The 15,536-nt window shown below is 38.1% G+C and overlaps 1 protein-coding gene and 1 pseudogene across 5 annotated transcripts in view; one reads left to right on the top strand and one right to left on the bottom strand.

The window, feature by feature from the left end:
• Positions 1-15,536, bottom strand: part of SNX12 (sorting nexin 12) — a 119,523-nt gene that overhangs the window by 92,397 nt on the left and 11,590 nt on the right. Inside the window, exon 5 of one of the 5 annotated variants that reach the window (XM_037002787.2) lies at positions 8,869-10,422. The exons of 2 other annotated variants lie outside the window; for them this stretch is intronic. In XM_037002787.2, the coding sequence (XP_036858682.1) occupies positions 10,342-10,422 (81 nt within the window). In that variant the 3' untranslated portion in view covers positions 8,869-10,341. Of the gene's footprint in view, positions 1-8,868; positions 10,423-14,669; positions 15,357-15,536 lie in introns of those variants that run through there. 2 more of the 5 variants (XM_073228104.1, XM_037002786.2) reach the window with 2 other exon arrangements.
• LOC118969243 (U6 spliceosomal RNA) lies at positions 9,389-9,484 on the top strand (annotated as a pseudogene).

A 15,536-nucleotide genomic window follows, 5' to 3' on the forward strand; every position in this document is an offset into this window, starting at 1 on the left:
GGCAAGTGCCTCAATATAATAAAGGCCATATATGACAAACCCACAGCCAACATCATGCTTAACAGTGAGAAGCTGAACGCTTTTCCTTTAGATCAAGAACAAGACAAGGATGCCCACTCTCCCCACTTTCATTCAACATAGTTCTGGAGGTCCTAGACATGGCAATCACACAATACAAAGAAATAAAAGGAATCTAGATTGGCAAGGAAGAACTTAAACTGTCCCTGTCTGCAGATGACATGATATTGTACCTAAAAAACCCTAAAAAATCCACTCCAAAAGTACTAGATCTAATATCTGATTTCAGCAAAGTCATAGGATACAAAATTAATACACATAAATCTGTTGCGTTCCTATACACTAATGATGAACTAGCAGAAAGAGAAATCAGGAAACAAATTCCATTTCACAACTGCATCAAAAAAAATAAAATACCTAGGAATAAACCTAATGAAGGAAGTGAAAGACCTATACTCTGAAAACTACAAGACATTCATGAGAGAAATTAAAGAAGATGCCAATAAGTTGAAACACATCCTGTGCTCATGGATAGGAAGAATTAATACTGTCCAAATGGCAATCCTGCCTAAAGCAATCTACAGATTCAATGCAATACCTATCAAAATACCAAAAGCATTCTTCAATGAACTAGAGCAAATAGTTCTAAAATTCATATGGAACCATAAAAGACCCTGAATAGCCAAAGCAATCCTGAGAAAGAAGAATAAAGTCGGGGGGATTATGCACCGATTTCCAGCTCTACTACAGAGCCTCGGAAATCAAGACAATTTGGTACTGGCACAAGAACAGACCCATAGACCAATGGAACAGACTTGAGCAACCAGATATAAACCCAAGCATATATGGTCAATTATAATATATGATAAAGGAGCCATGGACATACAATGAGGAAATGACAGCCTCTTCAACAACTGGTGTTGGGAAAACTGGACAGCTACATGCAAGAGAATGAAAATAGATTATTGTGTAACCCCATACACAAAAGTAAACTCAAAATGGATCAAAGACCTGAATGTAAGTCATGAAACCATAAAACTCTTAGAAGAAAACATAGGCAAAAATCTCTTAAATATAAACATGAACAACTTTTTGCTGAACGCATCTCCCTGGGCAAAGGAAACAAAATAAAAAATAAGCAAATGGGACTACATCAAACTAAAAAGCTTCTGTACAGCAAAGGACACCATCAGCAGAACAAAAAGACATCCTATAGTATGGGAGAATATATTTGCAAATGACATATCCGACAAGGGATTGACATCCAAAATATATAAAGAACTCACATGCCTCAACACCCAAAAAGCAAATAACCTGATTAACAAATGGGCGGAGGATATGAACAGACACTTCTCCAAAGAAGAAATTCAGGTGGCCAACAGACACATGAAAAGATACTCCACATCGCTAGTTATCAGGGACATGCAAATTAAAACCACAATGAGGTATCACCTCACACCAGTAAGGATGGCCAACATAGAAAAGACTAGGACCAACAACTGCTGGCTAGGATGCAGAGAAAGGGGAACCCTCCTACACTGCTGGTGGGAATGTAAACTAGTTCAACCATTGTGGAAAGCAATATGGAGGTTCCTCAAAAAACTAAAAATAGAAATACCATTTGACCCAGGAATTCCACTTCTAGGAATTTATCTAAAGAGAACAATTCAGATTCAAAAAGATATATGCACCCCTGTGTTTATCACAGCACTATTTACAATAGCCAAGATATCAGAGCAAACTAAGTGTCCTTCAGGAGATGAATGGATAAAGAAGAGGTGGTACATATACACAATGGAATACTATTCAGCCATAAGAAAGAAACAAATCCTGCCATTTGCAACAACATGGATGGAGCTAGAGGGTATTGTGCTCAGTGAAATAAGTCAGGCAGAGAAAGACAAATACCAAATGATTTCCCTCATTTGTGGAGTATAACAATTAAGCAAAACTGAGGGAACAAAATAGCAGCCGCCTCACAGACTCCAAGAAGGGACTAGCGGTTACCAAAGGGGAGGGGTGTGGGAGGGCGGGTGGGGAGCGAGGGAGACGGGGATTGAGTGGTATTATGATAGTGCACGTGGTATGTGTGGGGTCATGGGGAACACACTGTAAGCACAGAGAAGCAAGTAGTGACTCTGTGGCATCTTACTACACTGATGGACAGTGACTGCAATGGGGTGTGGGGGGGGACTCAATAATGAGGGTGAATGTAATGACCACATTGTTTTTCTTGTGAAACCTTCATAAAAGTGTTTATCAATGATACCTTAATAAAAAAAAGAAGGAAATTCTGATAACATGCTACCATCTGGATGAAGCCTTGAAGACATTATGTGAAGTGAAATAAGAAAGTCACACAAAAAAACAAATTCTATATGATTCCATTAATCTGGGGTACCTGTAATAGTCAAATTTACAGAGAAACACAGGAAGTAGGCTGGTGGTTGCCAGGGACTGGAGGAAGAGGGTAATGGAGGGTTATTGTTTAATGGGTATGGAATCTCAGTGGGAAGAAGATGAACATTCTGCGGATAGATGGTGGTGACCGCTGCATTTAAAGGTGAATGTACTTAATGACACTGAATTATTCATTTAAAAACTATTAAAATGGGTGGATTAAAGATGGCGGCATGAGAGGTGGAACAGAGGCTTCCTCCTAAAACCACATATAATACGAAAATATAATTAATACAACTAATCCTGAAAGAGCAACAGGAAAGAGGACTGTGCCAGACTGCATACACCTGGAGAAAAAAGCAGACCTCACAGAACAGGGTAACATACCAAAGCTGTGGCCCGGCAGGACCCAAGCCCTACCCCCACCACAGCTCACCAGCAGGAGGAAGAGAAACTGAGCAGGGAGGGAGAATGGAGGCCTGGGACTGATGAATACATAACTCCAGAGATTTGCTCTGGGAGCTCAAACCTACATTTCATGGTTCTTTCATAATACTCTCATGATTATGGGGTTGGAAAGCTAAGACAGGCAGAATTCCTGGAGAGGCTGAGACTCCAGCCACTTGAGGAAAGCAGGGGTCCATATCCGGCTGCTCTGGGACAAAAGCTTATACCTGTGTGCTCTGCACACTGGTTCAGGCAGTGGAGACAGGCACAGTAGCTGGGAAGCAGGAAACAGCTCTTTCCTCCCCCCAGGCTCCAATCCCATTCCCCTGCGACCCTTGACATTACTTCAGGGGCTGAGCAGCTCCAGAGTAGAGCTTCTGGACACTAGAGGGCACCATACACAAATATGAAACGCCAAAGGAACCTGGTACAGAGTAAAATTAATATAACCCATGAGAAAGATGATATGGACCTCATGACCCTTCCTGAGAGGGAGTTCAAAATAAAAATCATTAACATGCTAATGGAGGTATGGAAAGATATTCAAGAACTCAGGAATAAATTCCGGTCAGAGATTCAATTGCTGAAGAGCACAATGGAGGGTATTAAAAGCAAATTAGATACAGTGGAGGAGACAATAAATGGAATAGAAACCAGAGAAGAGGAATACAAAGCTGAGGCACAGAGAGAAAAAAGGATCTCTAAGAAAGAAAGAATACTGAGAGAAATGTGTGACCAATCAAAAAGGAAGATTATTCACTTTATAGGGGTACCAGAAGAAGAAGAGAGAGAGAAAGGTATAGAAAGTATCTTTGAGGAGGTAATTGCTGAAAACTTCCCCAATCTGGGGAAGGAAATAGTCTCTTGGGCCATGGAGATCCACAGATCTCCCAACACAAGGGACCCAAGGAGGACAACACCAAGACATATAGTAATTAAAATGATGAAGATCGAAGATAAGGACAGTTAAAAGCAGCCAGAGAGAGAAATAAGATCACATACAAAGGAAAGTCCATCAGGCTAACATCACACTTCTCAGCACAAACCTTACAGGCCAGAAGGGAATGGCATGATGTATTTAATGCCATGAAGCAGAAGGGCCTGTAACCAAGATTACTTTATCTGGCAAGATTATCATTTAAATTTGAAGGAGGGATTAAACAATTTACAGATAAGCAAAAGCTGAGAGAATTTACCTCCAACAAACCATCTCTACAGTCTATTTTGGAGGGACTGCTATAGATGGAAGTGTTCCTAAGGTTTAATAGCTGTCACCAGAGGAAATAAAACCACAGTAAAGAAAGCAGAACAGCTAATTACTAAGCAAATGCAAAATTAAATAAACTGTCCCCAAAGTCAATCAAGGGATAGACAAAGAGTACACAATATGATAACTAATAGATAAAGAATGGAGGAGGAAGAAAAAGGAGGAGAAGAAGAAAAGAACCCTTATATTGTGCTTGTAATAGCATATTAAGTGAGTTAAGTTAGACTCTTAGATAGTAAGGAAGTTAACCCTGAACCTTTGGTAACCATGAACCTAAAGCCTGCAATGGCAATAAGTACACACCTATCAATAATTACCCTAAGTGTAAATGAACTGAATGCACCAATAAAAAGACATAAAGTCACTGAATGGATAAAAAAAACAAGACCCATCTATATGCTGCCTACAAGGGACTCACTTTAAACCCAAAGACATACACAGACTAAAAGTGAAAGGATGGAAAAAGGTATTTCATGCAACTAATAGAGAGAAAAAAGCAGGTGTGCAGTACTTGTATCAGACAAAGTAGACATCAAAACAAAGAAAGTCACAAGAGACAAAGAAGGACATTACATAATGATAAAGGGGTCCATCCAACAAGAAGATATAACCATTATACATATCTATGCTCCCAACACAGGAGCACGTACATACGTGAAACAAATACTAACTGAATTGAAAGGGGAAATAGAATGCAATGCATTCATTCTAGGAGACTTCAACACTCTACTCACTCTGAAGGACATATCAAGCAGACAGAAAATAAGTAAGGAGAGGTACTGAACAACACATTAGAACAGATGGACCTAACAGTTATCTACAGAACTCTACACCTAAGAGCAGCAGAATACACATTCTTCGCAAGTGCACATGGAACATTTTCAAGAATAGATCATATACTAGGCCACAAAAAGAACCTCACTAAATTAAAAACGATTGAAATTGTACCAACCAGTTTCTCAGACCATAAAGGTATGAAACTAGAAATAAATTACAAAAAGAAAATGAAAAATCCCACAAACACATGGAGGCTTCACAACATGCTCCTAAATAACCAATGGATCAATGACAAAATAAAAGCAGAGGTCAAGCAACGTATGCAGACAAATGACAACAATAATTCAACACCACAAAACTATGGGACACAGCCAAGGCTGTGTTAAGAGGAAAGTATATTGCAATACAGGCCTACCTCAGGAAAGAAGAACAATCCCATATAAGCAGTCTAAACTCACAATTAATGAAATGAGAAAAAGAACAAATGAGGCCCAAAGTCAATAGAAGGAGAGAAATAATAAAGATTAGAGCAGAAATAAATAAAATTGAAAAGAATAAAACAATAGAAGGAATCAATGAAAGCAAGAGCTGCTTCTTCAAGAAAATAAACAAAATATATAAACCCCTAGCCAGACTTACCAAGAAAAAAAGAGAGTCTACACACATAAATAAAATCAGAATGAGAAAAGAAAAATCACTATAGACATCACAGAAACACAAAGAAGTATTAGAGAATACTATGAAAAATTATATGCTAACAAACTGAAAAACCTAGAAGAAATAGACAACTTTCTAGAAAAATACAACCTTCCAAGGCTGACCAAGGAAGAAACAGAAAATCTGAATGGACCAATTACCTGCAATGAAATTCAATTGGTAATCAAAAAACTACCTAAGAGCAAAACGCCTGGACCAGACGGTTTCACCGCTGAATTTTATCAAACATTTAGTGAAGATCTAATACCCATCCTCCTTAAAGTTTTCCAAAGAGTGGAAGAGGAGGGAATACATCCAAACTCATTTTATGAAGCCAGCATCACTCTAATACCAAAACCAGGCAAAGACACCAAAAAAAGAAAATTACAGACCAATATCCCTGATGAACATAGATGCAAAAATACTCAACAAAATATTAGCAAACAGAATTCAAAAATACATCAAAAAGATCATCCATCGTGATCAAGTAGGATTTATTTCATGGATGCAAGAATGCTACAACATTCCAAAATCCATCAACATCATCCACCACATCAACAAAAAGGACAAAAACTACATGATCATCTCCATAGATGCTGAAAAAGCATTTGACAATATTCAACATCCAGTTATGATAAAAACTCTCAACAAAATGGGTATAGAGGGCAAGTGCCTCAACATAGTAAAGGCCATATGTGACAAACCCACAGCCAACATCATACTTAACAGCGAGAAGCTGAAAGCTTTTCCTTTAGATCAGGAACAAGATAAGGATGCCCACTCTCCCCACTTTTATTCAACATAGTTCTGGAGGTCCTAGACATGGCAAACAGACAGCACAAAGAAATAAAAGGCATCCAGATTGGCAAGGAAGAACTTGAAGTGTCCCTGTTTGCAAATGACATGATATTGTACAAAAAACCCTAAGGAGTCCACTCCAAAACTACTAGATCTAATATCTGAATTCAGCAAAGTCGTAGGAAACAAAATTAATGCGCAGAAATCTGTTGCATTCCTATACACTAATGATAAACTAGCAGAATGAGAAATAGGAAACAAATTCCATTCCCAATTGCATCAAAAAAAAATACCTAGGAATAAAACTAATGAAGGAAGTGAAAGACGTATACTCTGAAAACTACAATACATTCACGAGAGAAATTAAAGAAGATACCAATAAGTTGAAACACATCCCGTGCTCATGGATAGGAAGAATTAATACTGTCCAAATGGCCATCCTGCCTAAAGCAATCTACAGATTCAATGCAATCCCTATCAAAATACCAACAGCATTATTCAATGAACTAGAGCAAATAGTTCTAAAATTCTTATGGAACCACAAAAGACCTCGAATAGTCAAAGCAATCTTGAGAAGGTAGAATAAAGCTGGGGGCATTATGCTCCCCAACATCAAGCTCTACTACAAAGCCACAGTAATCAAGAAAATTTGGTACTGATGCAAGAACAGACTCATAGACCAATGGAAAAGACTAGAGAACCCTGATATAAACCCAAGCATATATGTTCAATTAATACACAATAACAGAGCCATGGATATACAATGGGGAAATGACAGCCTCTTCAACAGCTGGTGTTGGCAAAACTGGACAGCTACATGCAAGAAAATGAAACTGGATTATTGTGTAACCCCATACACAAAAGTAAACTCGAAATGGGTCAAAGACCTGAATGTAAGTCATGAAACCATAAAACTCTTAGAAGACAACATAGGCAAACATCTCCTGAATATAAGCATGAGCAACTTATTCCTGAACGCATCTCTTCAAGCAAGGGAAACAAAAGCAAAAATGAACTCATGGGACTACATCAAACTAAAAAATTTCTGTACGGCAAAGGATGTCATAAACAGAACAAACAGGCATCCTACAGTATGGGAGAATATATTTGTAAATGACGTATCTGACAAGGGGTTAACATCCAAAATACATAAAGAACTGACAAGCCTCAACACCCAAAAAGCAAATAACCCAATTAAGAAATGGGCAGAGGATATGAAGAGACCATTCTCCAAAGAAAAAATTCAGATGGCCAACAGACACATGAAAAGATGCTCCACATCACTAATTATCAGGGAAATGCAAATTAAAACCACAGTGAGATATCACCTCACACCAGTAAGGATGGCCAGCATCGAAAAGACTAAGAACAACAAATGCTGGCGAGGATGAGTAGATAGGGGAACCCTCCTACACTGCTGGTGGGAATGTAAGCTAATTGAACCATTGTGGAAAGCAATATGGAGGTTCCTCAAAAAACTAAAAATAGAAATACCATTTGACCAGGGAATCCCACTCCTTGGAATTTACCCAAAGAATACAACTTCTCAGATTCAAAAAGACATATGCACCCCTATGTTTATCACAGCACTTTTTACTACAGCCAAGATATGGAAGCAACCTAAGTGTCCATCAGTAGATGAATGGATAAAGAAGATGTGGTACATGTACACAATAGAATACTATTCAGCCACAAGAAGGAAACAAATCCTACCATTTGCAACAACATGGATGGAGCTGGAGGACATTATGCTCAGTGAAATAAGCCAGGCAGAGAAAGACAAATGCGAAATGATTTCCCTCATTTGTGGAGTATAACAGCGAAGCAAAATTGAAGGAACAAAATAGCAGCAGACTCAGAGACTCCAAGAATGAACTACTGGTTACCAAAGGGGAGGGGTGTGGGAGGGTGGGTGGGGAGGGAGAAGGGGATTTAGGGGTATTATGTTTAGTATACATGGTATAGGGGATCACAGGGAGAACAGTGTAACACAGAGAAAGGACATAGTGGATCTGTGGCATCTTACTACTCTGACGGACAGTGACTACATTGGGGTATGGGTGGGGACTTGATAGTATGGGTAAATGTTGTAACCACACTGTTTTTTCATGTGAAACCTTCATAAGAGTGTATACCAATCATACCTTAATAAAAATAAATAAATAAAATTTTTAATGGTAAATTTTGTTATGTTTATTTTACCACAATTTTAAAAAGGGTAATGGGAGATGGTATATGCATACTATAGAATACTATGCAGTGTGTTTTATGTTGGAACCACTGATCTACCTCATTCTCTTAGGCATATTGCTGAATAAAAAAGCCAGCTGGAATCTTACTACACTGATGGACAGTGACTAATGGGGTATGTGGGGGGACTTGGTGAAGGGGGGAGTCTAGTAAACATAATGCTCCTCATGTAATTGTAGATTAATGATACCGAAAAAAAAAGCAAGCTGGAGAACAATATAGAGTATGATATCATTTATATAGGGAAAAATGAAAACAGACATATAACAAAATATATTTTATACACAAACAAAAAGAAAAATATATTTCTATTTTTAAATACACAGAATATGATCTGGAAGAATAAATGCCAACCTGATAACATTGGTTTCCTCTGGGACAGGGACCTGCATCAGGGGATTGAAAAGGAGAACTATTTGACTGAAATAACAGAACCATATTAATATATTACTTGAGGAACTAAAATGCTTTTTATAAAAAATTAAAAGAATAGGCCAATTATATGGGTAAATGTAGTAACCACATTGTTTTTTCATGTGAAACCTTTGTAAGAGTGTGTATCAATAATACCTTAATTTTAAAAAGTAGGAAAAAATAATTTTTAAAATAAGAACAGGGATAAAAAACAACCTGCAGGTGATATTACTGTCCACATAAAAGACCCAAAAAAACCCTGCAAATTTTAAATATAAGACTTTAGTAAAATAGCCAGACATAAAAGCAGTATTCAAAAATGTAACTTTTGTGCTACACCATAAAATTGGAATGTTACAATGAATAGTATGACCCCTGAACAAAGATACACAAATTTGTGAACTGTACCTTGTTTTTATTTTTGCAACACTTCTGTACATCTAAAATTATCTTGAAATAAAAAATTGAAAAAATAGAATGGGCCAATTACAGAAAAAAGAGAGTATGGTAGGTAAAGAAGGCACAGGTGCTATGGGAACACAGTGGCATACCAGAAAGCACAGGTACTAGGAAATACAGAGGGATACCTAATCCTGGCCTGGGAAACACAAGAAAGGCTTCCCAGAGGAAGTAGAAAGGAAATCCTGAAATGAATCTTGAAAGATGAGTAGAAATTAGCCAAGAAAAATATGAGTGGGAACAAAAAGATGGAGAGGGTATCAGAGGCAGAAGGAATTGTTATGTGTGAAAGCATGGAGGTATATGAAAGAACAAAGCTTTCTCTGGGAACTGGAAATAGTTCACCAGGCTTGAAGCACAGAATTTATGTAGATGAGTACAGGATTTGGCTTGTACCCTAAAAACAATAGGGAATGTTTATAGCTTACAGGAGTCACCTGTAAGTTTCAGAAAGATCACTCTAGCTGCTGTACAGAAAATGGATTGGACAGTAGGTAGAAACAAAAAGAGGCCACTCTGAAAGCTACTTTAGGAATCCACAAGAAAAATGACAGGAGGGGTTGGGAGTTGATGAAAGGGGAAGTCAAGGAACAACAGACGGTTGTGTAATATTGGATATTTTAAGTTTGAGAAGGATTTCCAAGTGGATGTGTTCCACAGAGAGTTGGATTATACAGGTCTGGAACTTGGAAGAGAGAATTATTAGAACCACACATTTGGGAATCAGGTCAACTGAAACCATAAGAATTCAGTCTCTTCCATGTCATGAACTTCATCCTCTCAACTGGCTTCTTTCCATCAACAGTTTAGTAGACTTAAATCTCTCTCAACTTTAAGGGGGGAAAAACACCCTTTCTCAGCTCCATCCTGCCATTCTGTACTTGTGAGCTCCAGCGCTGTAAGATAATAAAGTTGTGTTATCTTATGCCACTAAGTTTGTGGTAATCTGTTAAAGCAGCAATAGGAAACTAATAAACCCACTTCAAAAGGAAAAAATGGAGGAACCTAAGGAAAAGATGGTTGGCCCCAAGAAAACTCTTAGGAGTCCCCATCATGACAAGGAAGGCTCAAGGAATGTCTTCTCCAGAGGAAGTCTTAGAGAGACCACTCAGTGAATTTTCTGCTCTCTTCCCTTAAGGGCTGTTTGTGTGGATGGGTTAGGTGACTCCCGCTCCGCCCTTCAGAAGATATACCAGAACTAAGCCTCTTCCCTTCCCCTTGGTCAATGCGTTCAGGAATTTTTTAGGAAGATGTTAAGCTCATCTATAGGACAACTCTTCCCAGCATGAGGGTGGAGGCCAGGAAAGAGCCACTGTCATGTAGGAAGTTCTCACTAATTGGCAGATGAGAGCTGGTTATGGGAATGCTATGCTTTGATTGGGATCCTTCTTTATAGTAAATGCCCCCCCTCATTAGGTGTGTCCCATTGAATGGACCCAACTACTGAGGTCAGAAAACACGGACAAGAGCCTTGGAGATACAATCCTAAGGTCCCTCTATTCTCTACTGTGTTCCAAGACAGACAGTCCTTTGAAAACAAAGAACAGAAAACAGAGATCACTCACACCATCCACAAAAACAAATCCTAGCTGGATTAAAGATGAAGCAAACAAACAGAAGCCACTATACAAGTATAAGAAAACACAGAAGCATGTTTATGACCTTGACATATGAAAGACCTTAATAAACAAAACACAAAAAAAATCAAAAGCCAAAAAAGAAAATATTGATAAATCTGACCTTAAAATCTTCCATTTAAAAAAAGACACAACAAAGTTAAAAGGTAAGAGAGCCACTGGGAGAAAAATATTTGCAATACACATAACAAAGGACTAATATTTTTTCTTTAATTTTCCTAGATAAGAAAAGCAAAAATACATATAAAAACAGGTAAAGGCAACTTTACATTTCCCTGTATGGCCCCGGAAGATGACTGGTTAGCCAGAGACGGGTAAGATTCCTCAAGGGAGGAACAACCTAAGACAGGCACAGTCGCAGGGGGGCCATCAGGTGAGAATTTGGGGGTCAACAGAGGTGAGGCTCAGAACCTCACCCCCCCTGCTTTGAGAGAAATCTTCTGCATCCGTGGATGTCTTGCTGCCCTTGTCTAGCCTGGATTAATACTTAGTCCATAGGCACACACCTGATCATCTGATCATCTACATTTGCCTTCTTACAGCACTAAACTATGTTTTCTACCTTTATCTTGCATCTACCTACCACTTCAGCATTTTATTAAAAATAAAAATAATAATAATAATAGGAGAAATGTGGGATCAACATATAAATCAAGTACAAAAATCAAATGAATATTCATATTTGACCTGATGGTTTATAGGTCATATTGCATGATCAAAACCGAAAGTTTCTGTGATGACTGCCCTTGTACTGTTCACCATGTAAGAATTTATTCACTCTGTAAGAATTCGTTCACCATGTAAGAACTTGTTCGTTATGCTTCAGAAGATTGGAGACTGACGAGAATTAGGCTTGAGATGGATTAATGATTGTACATTGAGCATTGACCCCCCTATACTGAATTTTATTGTTGTTAACAACCATTTGATCAATAAATATGAGAGATGCCCTCTCAAAAAAAAAAAAAAAAAAAAAAAAAAAAAAAAAAAAAAAAAAAAAAAAAAAACAGGTAAAGGATATGAGCAGGCACATCACAGAAAAAATACAAATGGCCAATAAACATATGAATGTTTATGAACATATGAATGAACACATGGATGTTCAACTTCCCTGTTATTCAGAGTACTAAAAATAAAACAATGAGATTCCATTTTCTACCTACCATACTGGCAAAATTTAAAGTTTGATAATATTCAGTGTTGGGAAGAGGGAGAAATGTGACCTCTTACACCCTGTGGAGGAAAGTATAAATTGGTACAGCCACAGTGGAGGGGCATTTGGGAGTATTACTAATATTAAAAATATGCAGTTTACATACAATGCCACTCCTAGGTATATGCCCTAGAGCAGATGTTCAGACTTCCTCAAAATGTGGTCCATAAATCCCTGGGAGTTCCCAAGACCCTTTCAGAGGGCCTATGAGATTCAAAACTATTTTCATAATATTATGAACATGTTGTTTGTTTTTACTGTGTTGACACTGGCACTGATGATGCAAAAAGAAAAATGGGAGGAAGAGAAAAAGCAAAGGCAGGTAAAACTGCTGGTGCCTTAGTGCTAATCAAAGCAGTGGCACCAAACTGCACTAGTAATCATTATATATTTTCAGCACCACACACTTAAGGATGTTCTTGATGAAGCAGAAAAAGTATTAAGTCTTCCTGCCTGAGTACATGGCTTTCTAGTATTCTGTGCAACAAAACAGGAGGCACATATAAAGCACTTCTGTTGCATACTGAAATACAATGGTTGCCCCAAAGACAAGCATTTGTGAGACTGAGTTGTGAGCTCAACTAGTTGCTTTGTTCATGGAACACCATTTTTCTTAACATAATGATTGACAGATAAACTATGACTATTCAGACATGGGTATGTGGCAGGCATTTTCTTGAAACTGGACAAAGTGAGCCTGTCACTTCAATGAACACAACTGCAATATCTGGTGCTAAATGATAACATTTGAGATTTCAAGCAAAAACTAGAATTTTGGAAAACTTGCACCTCCACCATAGACTTGACAACTTGCCACTACTTCAAGACTTTTCTGATGAAAGCAATGGTAATATTTGTGAATGTGATTTTTTGACACTGTATAATGAACTGTGTCAATATTTGAGAGATCTGCATAATTCAGTGAATCAATATTTCCCAAATTACCAGTACTTGATGTTATAAAACCATTCATAGGTAAAAGATTTACTGAAGTACAAGGTAGACCAATGGATTTTAATGTAACATAGTATGAAAAATTGATTGATATGGCTGATACGGTTTCAAAGTCCACATTAAAAGTAATCTTTATGAAACTACCACTTGTTGAGGATTGATGTAATATTAAATAATATCCACAATTCTCTGAAAAGGTATTAAAATACTGCTCATTTTTCTAATTACATATCTATGTGATATACTTCAACCAAAATATATCATAATAGATCAAATGTGAAAGTATTGGAGATCAGATATGAAAATCCAGATGTTTCCTATTGTCTATTAAACAGGTTTGCAAAAAATGTAATACATTAAAAATGTAATTATAAAAATGTAATAAAAATACATTAATATCTAATTTTAATGTTCTAATTATTTTGCTTTAGAAGTTACATTTCATTTATATTATTCACGTTAATATGAAATGAGCTTATTGCTTTTTTTCTTTTATTTCTTATTAAGGTATCATTGATATACACTCTTACAAAGGTTTCACAAGAAAAACATTGTGGTTACTACATTCACCCTTATTATCGAGTCCCCTCCCATACCTCATTGCAGTCACTGTCCATCAGTGTAGTAAGATGCCAGAGTCCCTACTTGTCTTCTCTGTGGAACACTGTCTTCCCTGTAACCCCCCCCACACACTATGTGCACTAATAATGATACCCCACAATCCCCTTCTCCCTCCCTCCCCTTTGGTAACTGCTAGTCCCTTCTTGGAGTCTGTAAGTCTGCTGCTATTTTGTTCCTTCAGTTTTGCTTGGTTGTTATACTCCACAAATGAGGGAAATCATTTGGTATTTGTCTTTCTCTGCCTGACTTATTTCACTGTTATTGCTGTTATTTTTAATGAATAAATATTTTAAAAATCACTTTTAACTCCTAATATACTGAATAGTGACATATATAACCCCACAAAAACAAATTCTCTGCCTGGAGTGTAAAGGGGTCGTGAGATGAAAAAGTTTGAGATCCACTGCCCTAGAGAAACTCTGGCGAGGAGTCATATATTGAATGTTCATAACAGTACTGCTGGTATAAGCAAGAAGCTGGAAAAATCCACTAGTGTTATCAATAAGGAATGGTTAAATAAATCATTTTATAGCCATATTATGGCACATTATGCCATATTTCTTTAAAGATGAAGTAAATTTAGTAGAATCACTATGTTGCACACCTGAAACTAATATTGTATATCAACTATACTTCAATTTAAAAGAAAAAAGAAAAAGATCTAAAAATGAAATAAATCTAGATGTAGCAAAATAAAAATGTTTCCAAAATATTGAATGAAAAATCTGCAGGATGTGTACAGTCTATAGTATACTTTTTGTATAAATAAAAACAAAACAGAATATATTTTCGAGGGGAAATAAAGAGACCTGAAAGGCCACCAGGATACAGAGCAAACTGTTAACGCAGCTACCTTTGGGAAGGGGAAGACGACTAGTAGGATTGTGGGTAATGGCCAAAGTGTATTTTAGTTTTAGCCCTATCTATGCATAAATGTTTTGAGGGTTTTTGTTGTTGTTGTTGCCTTTTTTAACAAGGAGAATGTACTAGTGTAATAAAAAATAATTAAGACAAAAAATATAGCAACGCCATTAAGCCCACTGACACTGAGTAACAAAGGGGACTCGCTCTGAGTCCACGATGAGAGGGCCCTTGTATTTGCTGCAGTGGTTCTGGAGCTGAGGCGTCTAGTAAGGAGCCAGGAGGGATGAAATCGGGTGACGGAGGGGATGAGGGCTGGCTGGCTGAAATGGTGGTGGCCACCTGGACTGCGGTACTTTCTGGGTCAGGCACCTCCTGATCGGACTTAGGCTGCAGAGCTCGGCTTCTCCCGGTTCCGCCATCATAAACCTCGCCCTGATGCCCGCAAGCTCTTGCCCCATTCCCGGTCCCCGATCCCCACGACCTCAGCGGCGACATCGGAGGAAGAGTTCTGCACTGGCCGTGGTGGAACAGCACCTGTAGGCTAAGGCAAGGTCTCTCTAAGCACCAACAAGAGACTTCAGTCAGAGCCGCCGTCGCACACCTGGAGACACTCTGAGACTTCAGAAGCGTGACCGGGGGAACTCAAGGTCTAGAGCACCTAGGTTTGGGAGCGCGCAGTTTCCAAATGAGACAACCCGCTCTTTAGCGGCTGTGGAGCAGG

This window comes from Manis javanica, chromosome X (genome assembly GCF_040802235.1).
Source record: "Manis javanica isolate MJ-LG chromosome X, MJ_LKY, whole genome shotgun sequence".
NCBI classification, from domain to species: domain Eukaryota; kingdom Metazoa; phylum Chordata; class Mammalia; order Pholidota; family Manidae; genus Manis; species Manis javanica.